Genomic DNA, 13,281 nt, shown 5'->3' with positions numbered 1-13,281 from the left:
TTGCCTTTTACCTACCTACTTGGTCTACAATAACCCATAAGGCTGATTTTCTACCTATTTGATCCGCGGTAAGCCTATAACCCATATTGCCTCTTGTCCACCTATGCGGCCCATAATAACCCATATTGCTTTTCACCTGCCCATACTTTTACCTACTACTGGCCTTTTTGCGAAGAGCTTATATGCGACTTTGGGCTGCTTGTTTTATCTTTTTGTGTGGAGATTCCTCTCTACTACTAATATTATTTGGATAGTGCCTTTGATGTTATTGTTGTTGTTTTACTTATGGATATGGTTCATTTTCACCACTGCCTATTATATTATTTTCTTTGTTGGATGATTCATTCAACATGAAATTTGTTTATTTAAGTTGTTATCTTCTAGGTGGAGTTCTTTCGGTTCTATCAGCCTCTGTTGTTGCTACATATGCTCAAGGGTAATGAAGTTTCTTGATATGTTCTTGTTATTCCAAGTTAGAGCCTTTGATTTGTATACTCCAGCTTGAGGGGGAGTGTTAATATTTCACTTTCTATTTTAGCTTAGGTTTTTATTTTGGTTGCTTTCTATTTCAGTTACTTTCTAGTTTGGTTACTAGTTAATTTTTTTATTGCTTGGTTGACAAGTAATCTGCTTAGGATAGTTTCTTTTTTAGTAGATTTGGGGAGATTCTATACAATATGCAATTTTCCTTTTTGCTGTAACTCAGTTTAAAAAAGTTTTCTTAAACAGAGATTTGATTTTACATTATAAGTAATGTACCAAGGGAGAGCCAATACACGTTTGAGCTCTCTCTTTTCTTTCTCTTCTCTTCATTCTTCTTCTTCTCTCTTATTCTTGGGCTGGTTACAGGATCCTGAAATTCTATCAGGGAGCATGAGGGAAACCTTAACCCATATATACTATTTCCTTTTACTTGCTATTGAATTTGAACTCTATCATGCACTTCTGTAGCTTTCTACATCACCAGTACTTAAAAGATATGAAGTTTCATTGGAGGGTGTCACTTAAGAGATAATACTTGAATAAACAGTCAGAGCCAAGAGATTTTTCCTTTGTTCATTTGAAAGGTTGAAAAATATTTGGCAGAACCATATAGTATTCTTCTGTAAAAATGTCTCCTTTTAGACTAAAGCATAAAATGTAGACTATTTGAGATTTCAGCACAGCTAGAAAGACAAATGACATAGACCACAAACAAGGACACGACGGAATCACTGACCCAAAAGAGATGTACCGAAGCTCTCAAGCAGTGGGGCCTATGTCTCATTAATTAATGATAGGAGTGAAAATTCTTCTAAATTGTTTGGCACTTAACAGTAACCTCCATAATTCATTGATGATTGACCAAAAAAAGGGAATATAGTTTGTTTACGATTAATTTGAGGAGTTTTGGTGACTGGGACAGTTCAGTTTCATTGTACACCACACCAATTTAATCACTGTCATCACAATTTGTCAGCTTCTCATTTCATTTGATCAATACAACTAGATCCGTATGAATTATGAAATATATGTTGAATAAGTAAAGCTGATCAGAGATTCTGACACAACAGAATTTCAGACCATAATTTTCTGGCTGGCGGACAAGCTAGTGTTGCTTTGAACTGATGTTTGATATATTTTCTCTGGGGGTGTGTATAGAATGGTTATAAAGCACTTCTTTTGAAGATATTTTCTCTTCCTCATTGACAAAATTTGGCTCTATTGATGCTGTACCAGTGCATATGAACATAATATTTTTGGTAATGAGATAATGAGCATTCTCTCTTGGAAGAACTTTCACTATTGAATATTTTTGCTTGCCTGCAGCGATTAGAGGCTATGCCTTATCATACTTATCGTCCTGTGCTGGTAGGATCCGGTTTTTACTGGGTACTCCAGGCATGGTGGCTCTTGATCTTGATGCTACATTGAAAGGGCTATTTCAGCAGATTGTTCATCATCTTGAAAGCATACCAAAGTTGCAGGGTGAAAATATTTCTTCCATTAAATGTGATCTCTCTGTAAGGAATCTGTCCAGTATATTTCTATTCCTATTTGTGATACTACCTGATCCTACGACTACTACTTCCAAGAGATACACTTTTAACTGTATATGTTAAGTTAGCATTAGTATCTCCTAGTTCGTATGTGGCACTTTGTTATCTTGTAGCTATTAGTTGAAATGCTTGGTTTTCTTTGTCTTGGATTTTATAAGAGAAGATAAAATATGGATAAAGGAGAATTACATGTATGGGGCTGGCTCCTTGTTTTCTGCATGGTCTACCTTAGAGGCCCTTTCTAGGTGGTCCTAATATCTGCTGCTTGCAGTTCAGGTGGCAACAAACATGTTGGGTTAGTAGGGCCCATGATCCCCCACTCACATTGAATATCAGCAAAAACAGAACTTGCCACATGGTTGAAATAAAGTCCTAATTGTCAATCAAAAAATGATTGGACTATGTAATATTTATGTCAGTGGTTGTACTATGTAATGGGTACATCACCAAGGTACCGTGGAATTACTCTTGTGTCATGTATACATTAGCGATAAGAGGTTTTACTGCTTTTTTTTTAACTGTTTACCCCTTCCCTAATTGCTGATCGACAAGCAACTCCATGGTTATATTTCTGAATGCAATATCTACTTTATATTTTTTTATTTAACTTAGTTAAGGAATTTTTTCTTAGACTGAGATTGGACCCTTAACCTTAAATAAAGCAGTGTTTAGGGAGGAGATGCTTTCTAAACTGGCTGCTGCTACAATTTTTTATAGTTTAAGGTAAACGGATTGTGGGGGGGGGGGGGAATAGAAGGTGATGTAATCCTAGATTGATGGGAGACCAACTAGGAGCCAATAACAAGGGCCCTCAATGAACATGCAACATGAACTGCCCAATTTTAGTGTTAGGATAAGGGTGTGGTGGTTGGGTTATTTTAATTGCATGCTTGAGGATATATCAGTAAAGATTTGAGGTTTGATCATTGAAGAGTGATGCTGAATTTTAAGTTTCAGCAACTTAGGTTGCACTTTTTGGTTTCTAGAAAGTGAATCCAGGGTTTATAATGAGAATTTGGGGCAGGGCTTTTTTCCTAGGGCAGGGAGGGTTGTTGATCCAAATATTGGAACTTTCTGTATCAGATCTGGATTTTGATGTAGGAGAAGTAAAGGGGGTTGCTAGGGTTTTGGCTGGTCAGAATGCAGCCAAATTCGAATAGTTTGATTAGGAGAGTATCAGAAGTCATCAGTCAGCATTGGAGTTAATTCTGATGGTTGGTTTGGGCTGGGTTAATTTTAGGGTTTCTGGGGAAGAACAAGAGATGGGACTCTTTAAGTAGTCAGATTGCCTAATTTTGAACACAATTAGAAACACAAATTTACTCTCTTAGTAGGTCATGTTGACATGCATGGGATTCTTTAAGTAATTCAGTTAATCTGACAATGCATAACCTGAATTCTCAAACTCAATGATAAACAAAAAAAAAATGTGTATCAACTCTCAAGGAGACCATGTTTTTTTATTTTCAACAATAATATAGAATTTTTTTTCTTCACCATTCAGAGTTAGCTGCTGAAAAAGGTCAGGCAGATTGTACACTTTCAATTTGATGATGACCTTTACAGTGAATAATAAGTCCTTATGCCAGGTTCAACTTGAGTAGACCATATTTGCTCACTTTCTGTCATGTTGGGTTGATGTAGCGGCAGTAGTGCATTGGAAATACTCACCTCTATTGAGAAGGATCAGAGGTTGAAGTTTCCTGACAAGGTATGTGAGTCACAATGCTAGGAACAAACCAGAGAAGATTAGACATTCCATTATAGAAAGAATCACAAGAAACGTTATTTAGGCCAATCTCCCCCAAGAACTGTTATTTAGGCTTAGAGTCTACTTCATGTATCCCCAAACTTTGAGTTTTTCAGTATGGAAGTGATTTCTATCAAACCTCAACAGGTACCGTCTGAAAAGAATACTTTTGGCCTATAATGTCCAGGGTAATGGGCTACCTGTAAGAAATGTATTAATAGAGTAAGATTACTGGTCTAAAATGGTTTACCATGCCTTTTTTTTTTTCCCTTGTTATAACTTATAAGTAGCCTTCTTATTGATAGTGATGAAACTATTGTGAGTTGTGTTACTCTTTTTTTTTTCCTGGAAAAAATATGTACTTCTGTTTCCCATCCTTAACAAACTGTAATTTTTTATTTAGGATTTTCGCAAGGATTGGTTGTCAATATTGATGATTGTCACATCCTCCCGGTCGTCCATAAACATTAGACATTTGGAGAAAGCTACTGTTTCAACAGGGAAAGAGGGATTGTTGTCAGAAGGCAATGCTGCTTTCAATTGGTCCAGGTTATTTTGTTCGAGGATTTGATGTCCATAAGAGATTATTTTTTGCCTTAATTTATGTTACAGTTCTCACTATTTAAGAATTCTTTTAGCCTTAGTACCGCTTTACGTGTTGCTATCTTATTGATGTAGGGGAATACTTCAGGGTCCTATAAGTGCTGGTTTGGTAGCTAATGCTAAGATATATAAACCCTGGAGAGGGACTGAAAACAAGATGAGCAGCTGTATGTACATTTACATATAGACTGAAATATAATATCAATGTTGTACTGACTACTGCGTAATAGAATCCTAGCCAAATGCAAAAACTTAACAGAAATTAATAGGGAATTTGGGGACGGGAACATAAACATCATAAAACCAGATAGAACACTAGTTCTTTCAATAATCTGAAAATGATACATGTCGTACAAGTGACCTAACCATTCAACTAGTACACAACCCATATAGTATGCAACACATGGAGGCTGATATTAAGCATAACATGTAATCTGACTTTTAAAAGGGAGGGGAATGCAAACTGGACATATTAAACTGAGGTATAGCAGATTAACAGGATTTAAGATAATCATGGGAGGGGGAAACAATATATGCAAGTAGCAACAAGAAATCCAGTGGAGTAGGTACGAAGAAGAGAAGAATATAGTGTGAGAGAAGAGAAGATCCATCTTACCTTAGGACTGGAAGAAACAAAGAAGAATCTTACAATGGGAAAAAACAAACAGCTTTTCATTCATTGTTTGTCGTTCTCTTGCATTTAAAGTTAAAGCATTTTAGGCTCAAAATCAATCTATTACACCAACGAGACTCCTATTTTTGGAAACAAGTATCAAATACAAAGTCTCAAGGAAATAAACTAATAACAACTTCTGTCCAAGGAATACAGCAGAAAGAGAAACAAATATCTGCAATTGATGCAACTCCTGGAAGGACAGCTGTAATCTTCTAGCAAAATTGATGGGAGCTCAAATTTGGGCAGAGTTTTCATGTTATGAGTTGGATTGATGGCCTCTTAAAGGACATACATAAAATCAACCCAGTATTTGGGCTGGTCTATTGAATGAATCAATATGGAACCCACTTTCTTGGTTACTCAATTAGCCTTCTAGCTATTTGATATTCTCTGAACTCATCATCTGTCCATATAGAAACTGAGAAAGAATGGTCTGTTTGACAACATCTCTGATATACCCTAAGACCTTGACCAATTGGGCTGATATCCTCATCACTTATATTTTCAGATGAGTGGAGAACTGTCATTAGATTCAATGAATTTCTGAGGAAGAATCATAGAAATAAATTTCAGGACTCCAACAAAATGTATAATCTTTCACATAACTCACTGCAAAGAATTGAGCCTTAGGGCCCAAAGGTTGCATGAATTTATACAACAGGAACTAAATGGGTTGGCTACATGGATCCTTGCCTTCGAATCAGCTCTATTTGAGGTCATACTAGATACAAGGCCTAAGCCATGCATATTCTTTCTCACCGCTACTCCTGAGGTTACCTTAGGTTGCATGCTTTTATAATTTTCAAATAATATGCTTATGGGTATATTAAATAGATTTTATATTGCAGGTGTGTTGATGAGCTTGAATCTCAGCTGTTAAGGCACGGAAGTCTTAAAAAGCTGTACTTCTATCATCACCATCTTACAGCAGTAAGGGTTTCCTTTCTGGTTTTCCATTTCAGTTTTAAGGCTCATTTTCTCCACCTATGCCGTTGGTGTTATCTTTCTTTCCGCGTGTATGTCATCTGATGGTTAAATTGAAAAATCAGGTGTTCAGGAATACCATGTTTGGGCCAGAAGGACGTCCACAACACTGCTGTGCATGGCTTGGAGTTGCTAGTAGCTTTCCGGAATGTGCCTCTACAGTAGTCCCAGAAGAGGTACTAGAGATATAAATTATTAGGGTTACTTTTTTAGCTTACTTCTCTGCATCACAGAGTCTAACAAGATTGCTTGTTGTCTTGTTTGCCAAAATTTGGCTAAATGGGGCTTTCTTTTGGGTGAATAAATAATTCATTAGGAAACCCTGCAAGTGGGGTGGGGGGAGAGTATTGGAGGGTGGGAGGAGTGGAAAGATATAGGGTGGGGACTAAACAAAGTCTCTAGCTCTAGAAAGGAGTAGAAACTGAAGCTGAGATGTATGTAAACCTTATGAATGTCTGTCCAATGGGGATTCAAAATAGTGGAGTTAATAACTTTAATATGTTTGCACACTGTCACGTGAACTGTAACTCGTGTACAATTTATTCTTTCTTTTTTTTTTTTTTTTCTTTCAATCGTAGTGGCTTTTCTGCTTCTGTATAAAGTGTTGCCTCATAATTATATAATGAATTTAGTTGGGATTTTCAACAGTAAGTTGCAACCCTCAAGGTTTCACAAACTATCATCTCTCTTTCTTTTGTGGCTCTGCCCAAGCTCTCATGGCCCCAAAAAAGGTGACCTCAGCTAGGGTGGGCTAAAGATTGCAGTGTCTCTAATACGAGCTTTCTGTTCTGACCTGGGCTTCCTTGAGCCTCTCTGTGTTGGTTTCAAAGCTCAGTCATGGGTCGTGGGTGTATTTTGAGGTGGCAGTGATTGTCCTTTATGGTTGCTATTGTCGCTAGGAGGGTTGACAAAATTCAGTGTTTACAGTCATGCATTTGCAGCTTGCGCAGATGGTACTGAGCTGATAATGGTGAGCCCTTTGGCAAAGATATCTGCCCACCGATCACTGTTCCTTGCAAAAGTGGTGCATTTATTGCCAAACTCAATCTTTTCTTTGATGAAACATCAGTCCCTTTGATTATGGAGGAACCTAAAGCTCCTAAAAAATCTTGAAGGGACTTCACTAAAAAAACTTGGAAAAAGATAGTCAACATACCACAAAACTTTCATTCAACTATCTCAAGTTATAAGCTGCATATAGCTGTTCAGAGAATTTGTATTGACTTTAGATTTAGGTGTTTTCTCAAACAACAGGAAACCTAGTATTTAGCATATAACAGTACATCATTAGAAGAATCCAATTATGAAGCAACAAGATAAGAGTGGCCAATGACCATCACGGGAGGTGTTAGAACATTTTTATGTTAGTCATCAGAGTTCCCCCCCCCCCCCCCCCCCATTGGCATTAGTCAATCTTCTATAATTGTGGGTTGCCAGACCAGCAATTCTTTTTTGAATGTGAAAACTTATCCCTTTCTGCTAAATTCATGATAAATGTTCAAGCACATAGTACTAAAGAGCACAGGTATATCATGGCATGACAGTTATTTCTTCCTGTGTCAGAGCAGTTCTCCAAAATTGGCCGAGATGCAATTTTGTATGTTGAATCCATTATTGAATCTATCATGGGAGGGTTGGAAGGACTAATCAATATTCTTGACTCTGAAGGAGGATTTGGCGCTCTTGAAACTCAGGTAATTAATTTTCTATTTAAGCAAGGATATTTTAATGAAGTTACATTTTAAATATTGAATTTGTGCAAATCTCAGCTCCTTCCAGAACAAGCAGCTATTCAGATGAATTATGCAAGTAAAGCCTCAAATCCTGCTATAAAAGTTCCAAAGAGCAGCTCTGGTTTTCTATTGCCTGGCCATGAGAGTTTCCCGGAAAACAATGGCTCTATCAAGATGTGAGTATGAAATGGAAAATGAATATCAGATTCTTTTTTATGAGGTTATCATTTTATTGGTTAAAAAGAATAATTGATTGCCTTCTGGCTTGAATGATCAATAGGTTGGAGGCTGCAATGCAGAGGTTGACAAATCTGTGCTCAGTTTTGAATGATATGGAACCTATATGTGTTCTGAACCATGTTTTTGTATTAAGGGAGGTAGAAAACTTTATCTTTACTTCCTTTTTCAGTACTTCCAAATTTACCATACTTAAAATGCCTCTTAGCCTGCTATCAATAACTTCAAGCATTTGAGTCAACATCTTTAAAGAACACAAAATGTATCTGAGTTTCTGAAGTACTCCTTCACAAGAAAAGGTTATTCTGTGAGAGTCTCTCGCGGTGATGTATATGTGACTTGGAACCACTCATATTAAGCTCCAAAAGACAGCTTAAGGACAGTTCAAGGGGATGGACATCATTGATTTTAAATTGACTAGCATTTTGTCTTGGAAAAAAAAAAGGAAGGAAGAAAAGCTTATATAGTCATGTATTGGTTTGGGAAAAAGGAAAAAAAATAAATGGTTTGACTTCTAGATCTATTACTCATATGGTATCATATCATTGTTCTCTAGCTCACCAATGACTCCAGATAACTAATGAAGAAGAGATCAGTTTTGACTAAATTTTTTGAGCAGAGATACATTATTATATCATTGTTCTCTAGCTTACAATTACCTCCAGACAACTTAATGAGGCAGGGATCAGTTTTGACCTATGGTTTGTTCAAATTTCACATTTACTTGTTTGTGCGTGTAGTTAATATTTATTTTTATCATCCGCCCAAGAAAGATAATTCATTGAGAAATGTTCAGAAAGTAGCATTTTTGGTTCTGAATTCCAATGACGTTGAACAGTTCCATCTTTAATATATTTGGTTTATAATTGAGATATAAGATGTGATGTTTCAAAGGTTGTTAGAGATCCATGGACAATAAATTTTTATAGGATGTTGTGGTAGGTTTAATCATATTAGTATCTGAGCCGTGTTTATGTGGAATGATATTTTCCTATAACACAAACATAGTTGATGGTTGGTGGCAATGAGGTCTTTTTAAGGGACTCAACTAAAACTTTGAAAGGGTTGAAATATCTGTGATTTTATATGTACGAATGGAAGTTTAACTCCTAAAGAAGCACTTTATGGAGCCTCTTGGAATTTGATTGATTTATTTTATCCCCTTTTTACATGCACAAGAAGGGGACAGATGAATAATCATCTGCTTCCGGAAGAAATCAAAGAATTTCTTTAGAATCCTACAAGATCAATTTGTTCTTTTTTTCTCTTACAGATGGTCCGAACTTCATCTGCATTTGAATCCTACTGAAAAGGGAGGACAATTAGCTAGAGCAGTGGGTGCTGGGGTGGTCTAAATTCTCTTATTTCCATTTCATTTAACTCAACAATTGATAAAAATTATAAATAATTAGACCATGGAGCATCCTCATTGAGAATTCAAGTATCATGTACGTCATTAGTCTGATCCTTTGTAGGAACTACCCGTAATGACAAACTTGTTGGATCTCTTTGGTTAATAAGATTCAAAAGGTTTATTGATCCCGGGGGTGCAGATCCATAATAGGCATATAGAAATTATTGTACGTCAAACAACATTATCATGCAGTTAATGGTCAACTGTATCAAAGTTGATTGAGTGACAAGGTATATGGGTTGGATGAAGAAGTTACATAAACTAACCCACCAATTTTGAGTTTTAAGGTGATAGTTGGATGTGTTCCAACTTCAACTGCCAAGCTGAACCAGGTCACAGGCTCACCGGATCTTCTCTGATTGAGTGGAGGAAGTTCAAGGAGTGAACCCATACACAATTTTTTTCTCTTTGAGTTTTAATTTTGATGCACTTTATTTATTGATTAATTCTGTAGCCTATGCCATAGAAATTTAACTGATTGTTGTCAAATTACTTCTCTTTTGATCTATTATTGTTTTGAAAAAATATGATCTCAACTCATGCCTCCTCCAAGCCTAACTCAACTCTCATTACTGTGCAGTATATGAGAGAATGCATTCTTGGGAACTTCAGGAGGAGACTTCTTGCAGTGTTAAAGACTGATAATGATCTTCAGAGGCCATCCATATTGGAGTCACTGATTCGCAGACATACGAGCATTGTGTATTTAGCTGAGCAGCACATTAGCATGGACCTGACCCAGGGCATTCGAGAAGTATTACTCACAGAGGCCTTCTCTGGCCCAGTTTCTTCCCTTCAGTTGTTTCAAAAATCACCAGACCAGAACACTGGATCTGCTGTTGAAGCTATATGCAACTGGTATGTAGAAAATATAGTGAAGGATGTATCTGGTGCAGGGATTTTGTTTGTACCAATGCATAATTGTTTCAGAAGCACAAGGCCTGTCGGTGGATATTTTGCAGATTCAGTTGCAGATCTAAGGGAGTTGAAATCCTTCATTCGTATTTTTGGTGGCTATGGAGTTGATAGACTAGACAGAATGATAAAAGAACACACAGCTGCATTGCTGAATTGCATTGACACATCGTTACGCTTGAACCATCAGGCACTAGAGGCATTTGCTGTAAGCATGCATTCTTGTAACCAGGTGGAAAGAGAATCAAATGTGAAGCAAATTGCGGACATAGATACAGTGGTTAGATTTTGCATTCAGGTTGGTCAAGCTCTAGCTTTTGATCGGCTTGTGGCAGAGGCTGCAGCGGCCACACTGGATGAAGGTGTACCTTTAATATTTTCTTTGCTAGCTGGGGTAGCTAAGAATTTAGCTGATGAGATACCTGAGAAGGAAGAAATTAGAAGGCTGAGGGTGGTGGCAAATGGTGTTGGTTTAGTTGAAGATCATGATTCAGAATGGATGAGATCGATTTTCGGAAAGGTTGGTGGTGCCAATGATGCTTCATGGAATCTATTACCATATCTTCTGGCTGCATTCATGACATCCAATATCTGGAACACAACTGCCTTCAATATCAACATTGGGGGCTTTAACAACAATATCCACTGTGTGGCTAGGTGGGCCTTATTTTATGGTTAAATGCTTCTATAATGAGATATGATCGTCAATTAGTGAGATCAAATATGAATTATTTGACAAATAGAAGAGAATAGAAACATGTAGCATATAATTGTCAAGGTGCTGCCTAGGTGACAAGGTGTTTCGGTGCCACAGTCATGATATTGCTTTGATTTCCTAGGCATCAACTTGTGATCTGTGTGGACTTTCTTTTAAGTTGATCTGATTTTTATTATATTCTGTGTTGTGTCAAAGGTTATTTTTCATCAGCGTCTGTTTTATTAGAATGATTCTTTTTCTCTTTATTTTTACTTGGTGAGTAAAAATATTTTGTAAAAATCCAAAGGGAAAGAACAACAATCATCCGAGGGGGCAGAGAGAGAGGGGGAAAACCTAGCCACTAGAGACGAGGAGAAGCTAACAAAGAAATGTCTAAGCCCCGAGTAATAACAATATGTCTATTCCTCGGGGTATCAGCTAAGGGTCTCCGGGGAAGGAGGGCTCATCTAGAACCAATGTCGGTGCAGATGGCATTCCAAATCTGGTCAGGAGGTCTGGATTTGGAAGTCCATCTGTGTGAGTTGTGCTCAGCCCAAATCTGGGAGATACAAGCACCGAACATCAGCTTCCCAACAAAACCTGCCAGGGAGAAACCTAGGAAAACAGTTGCAATCCAATGGTATTGGTCTCAAACGGCTGGGGTCTCCTGGAAGTCAGCCAGATGGAGGTAAGGGCTTTCAACCAGATGGATCTAGTGACGGGGTAGTCAAAGAAGAGGTGGCGGGTATCCTCCAGGGAGGGGCAGAAAATGCAGGAAGTGGGGACAGGTATCAAGTGGCTAATGAGAATGGATTGAGGGGGAGGCAAAGGGAGAGGGTCTTCCAAACTGTGAGGGAGTGGCGGGGAATATGTCCAAAGAACAGAGCAGACTACACCAAGGGACAGGGGAAAGGTGGGCGCATAAGATTCCAAGCAGATGGCTGTGGAGAAAATACCATTATTGGTGGGAAACCAGAGGAGCTTATCACAGAAGGGGGTTAGGGAGAGGGGGAATTTTTTTTCTGTATTTATTATATGTTTCATGCTCTTCATTTATTGCTCTGGTTCTTTATGATTAATCCATACTTTGTTCGGTATGGTTTGGCTTTCTTATATTAGGTCGCTACTAGTATAATTATATGGTATTGAATTGATACATATCGATTAAACTATTTACTTTAATGTATTACACCTCACTATGGCACAAATGACACACAGGATGCATGTCCAGGGAGCCTGATCACTGCTTTTGGCTTACCTTGACAACTATAATGCAAGATGCATTTAAATTATGAATGTTAAGTAGGGCGTTCAACAATGTCATTATCTGGTGAATTTTCATCTGGATGACTTGATGATATACATCTTTTAGCCCAAACTAGATGTTTGGTTGTTATTACCATCTGATGAGCTGCTTTAGTGGCATTTCTCTATAAATGCTGTGAGCAGAACAGATTCTGGGATAGTTATGATCATCCGGAAAAATATTCAATAGTTTCATAGTATATGGATTATGGATTGTGTTCTTAAAGAATAAATTCTTTTAGAGGAGAAAGTTTCAAATTTTTCATAATGCTTCATTACCTCAAAGGGCCTTATTTATTCAAGCCAAACGTTCTTGCAGGTGCATCAATGCGTTGATTGGTGGCATTGAATTTGTTAGGATGGAAAGAGAACAACAGCAGAAGCAGTCCCTCTCAAATGGGCATGCTGCTGAGGTTACAGAGCCTGAAATGGAGAACAGTTTGTCTGTTGAAGCAAGCATAAAGTCCGTAATGCAGCTTTTTGTTAAATGTGCTGTAGGGATTATACTAGATTCATGGACTGAAAGTAACAGGTATTTCCTTCCTGTATATAGTAGTTACAGAATTTTTATTTTTTATTTTTTTATTGTGAGGATGCTTGATAACTCTGACTCATACATCCAACAACAACTACAACTCTGTCTTATCCCAAATAACTGGAGCCAGCTTTGTAGATCCTTGCTCTCCGATCGATGTAAAAGGTTTTGGCTGGGTATTCTTTGGTACCAGCTGCAGAACTGACATATAAACCCTCCTTTCTGGGGTTTGGGCTTGAGACTGGAAGCAAACACAGATGGAGTTTCTAATTCTTTCATCCATCATTCTTTACATATTAATACCCCTTAAAATCTAAATCTAAATCTAACACTGAACCCCAACCAGTGATACCAGAACTAGATAGAATCAATGGAAGAAATCACCAAGTCATC

At 37.5% G+C, this 13,281-nt stretch overlaps 1 protein-coding gene across 2 annotated transcripts in view; it reads left to right on the top strand.

The window, feature by feature from the left end:
- Positions 1-13,281, top strand: part of LOC149005833 (protein NAP1-like) — a 45,455-nt gene that overhangs the window by 29,102 nt on the left and 3,072 nt on the right. For both annotated transcript variants that reach the window (XM_089168047.1, XM_089168046.1), the window contains 9 exons: positions 1,810-2,003; positions 4,193-4,338; positions 5,917-5,998; positions 6,118-6,228; positions 7,621-7,746; positions 7,822-7,961; positions 8,066-8,162; positions 10,017-11,008; positions 12,673-12,885. In XM_089168047.1, coding sequence (XP_089024173.1) covers positions 1,810-2,003; positions 4,193-4,338; positions 5,917-5,998; positions 6,118-6,228; positions 7,621-7,746; positions 7,822-7,961; positions 8,066-8,162; positions 10,017-11,008; positions 12,673-12,885 — 2,101 coding nt within the window. The remainder of the gene's footprint in view (positions 1-1,809; positions 2,004-4,192; positions 4,339-5,916; positions 5,999-6,117; positions 6,229-7,620; positions 7,747-7,821; positions 7,962-8,065; positions 8,163-10,016; positions 11,009-12,672; positions 12,886-13,281) is intronic.

The sequence above is a fragment of the Hakea prostrata genome, chromosome 9 (genome assembly GCF_041222555.1).
Source record: "Hakea prostrata isolate BN-2017 chromosome 9, UWA_Hpros_2, whole genome shotgun sequence".
NCBI classification, from domain to species: domain Eukaryota; kingdom Viridiplantae; phylum Streptophyta; class Magnoliopsida; order Proteales; family Proteaceae; genus Hakea; species Hakea prostrata.
The sequence above is the reverse complement of the archived record's forward strand: the minus strand, read 5'-3'. Positions and strand labels throughout refer to the sequence as shown.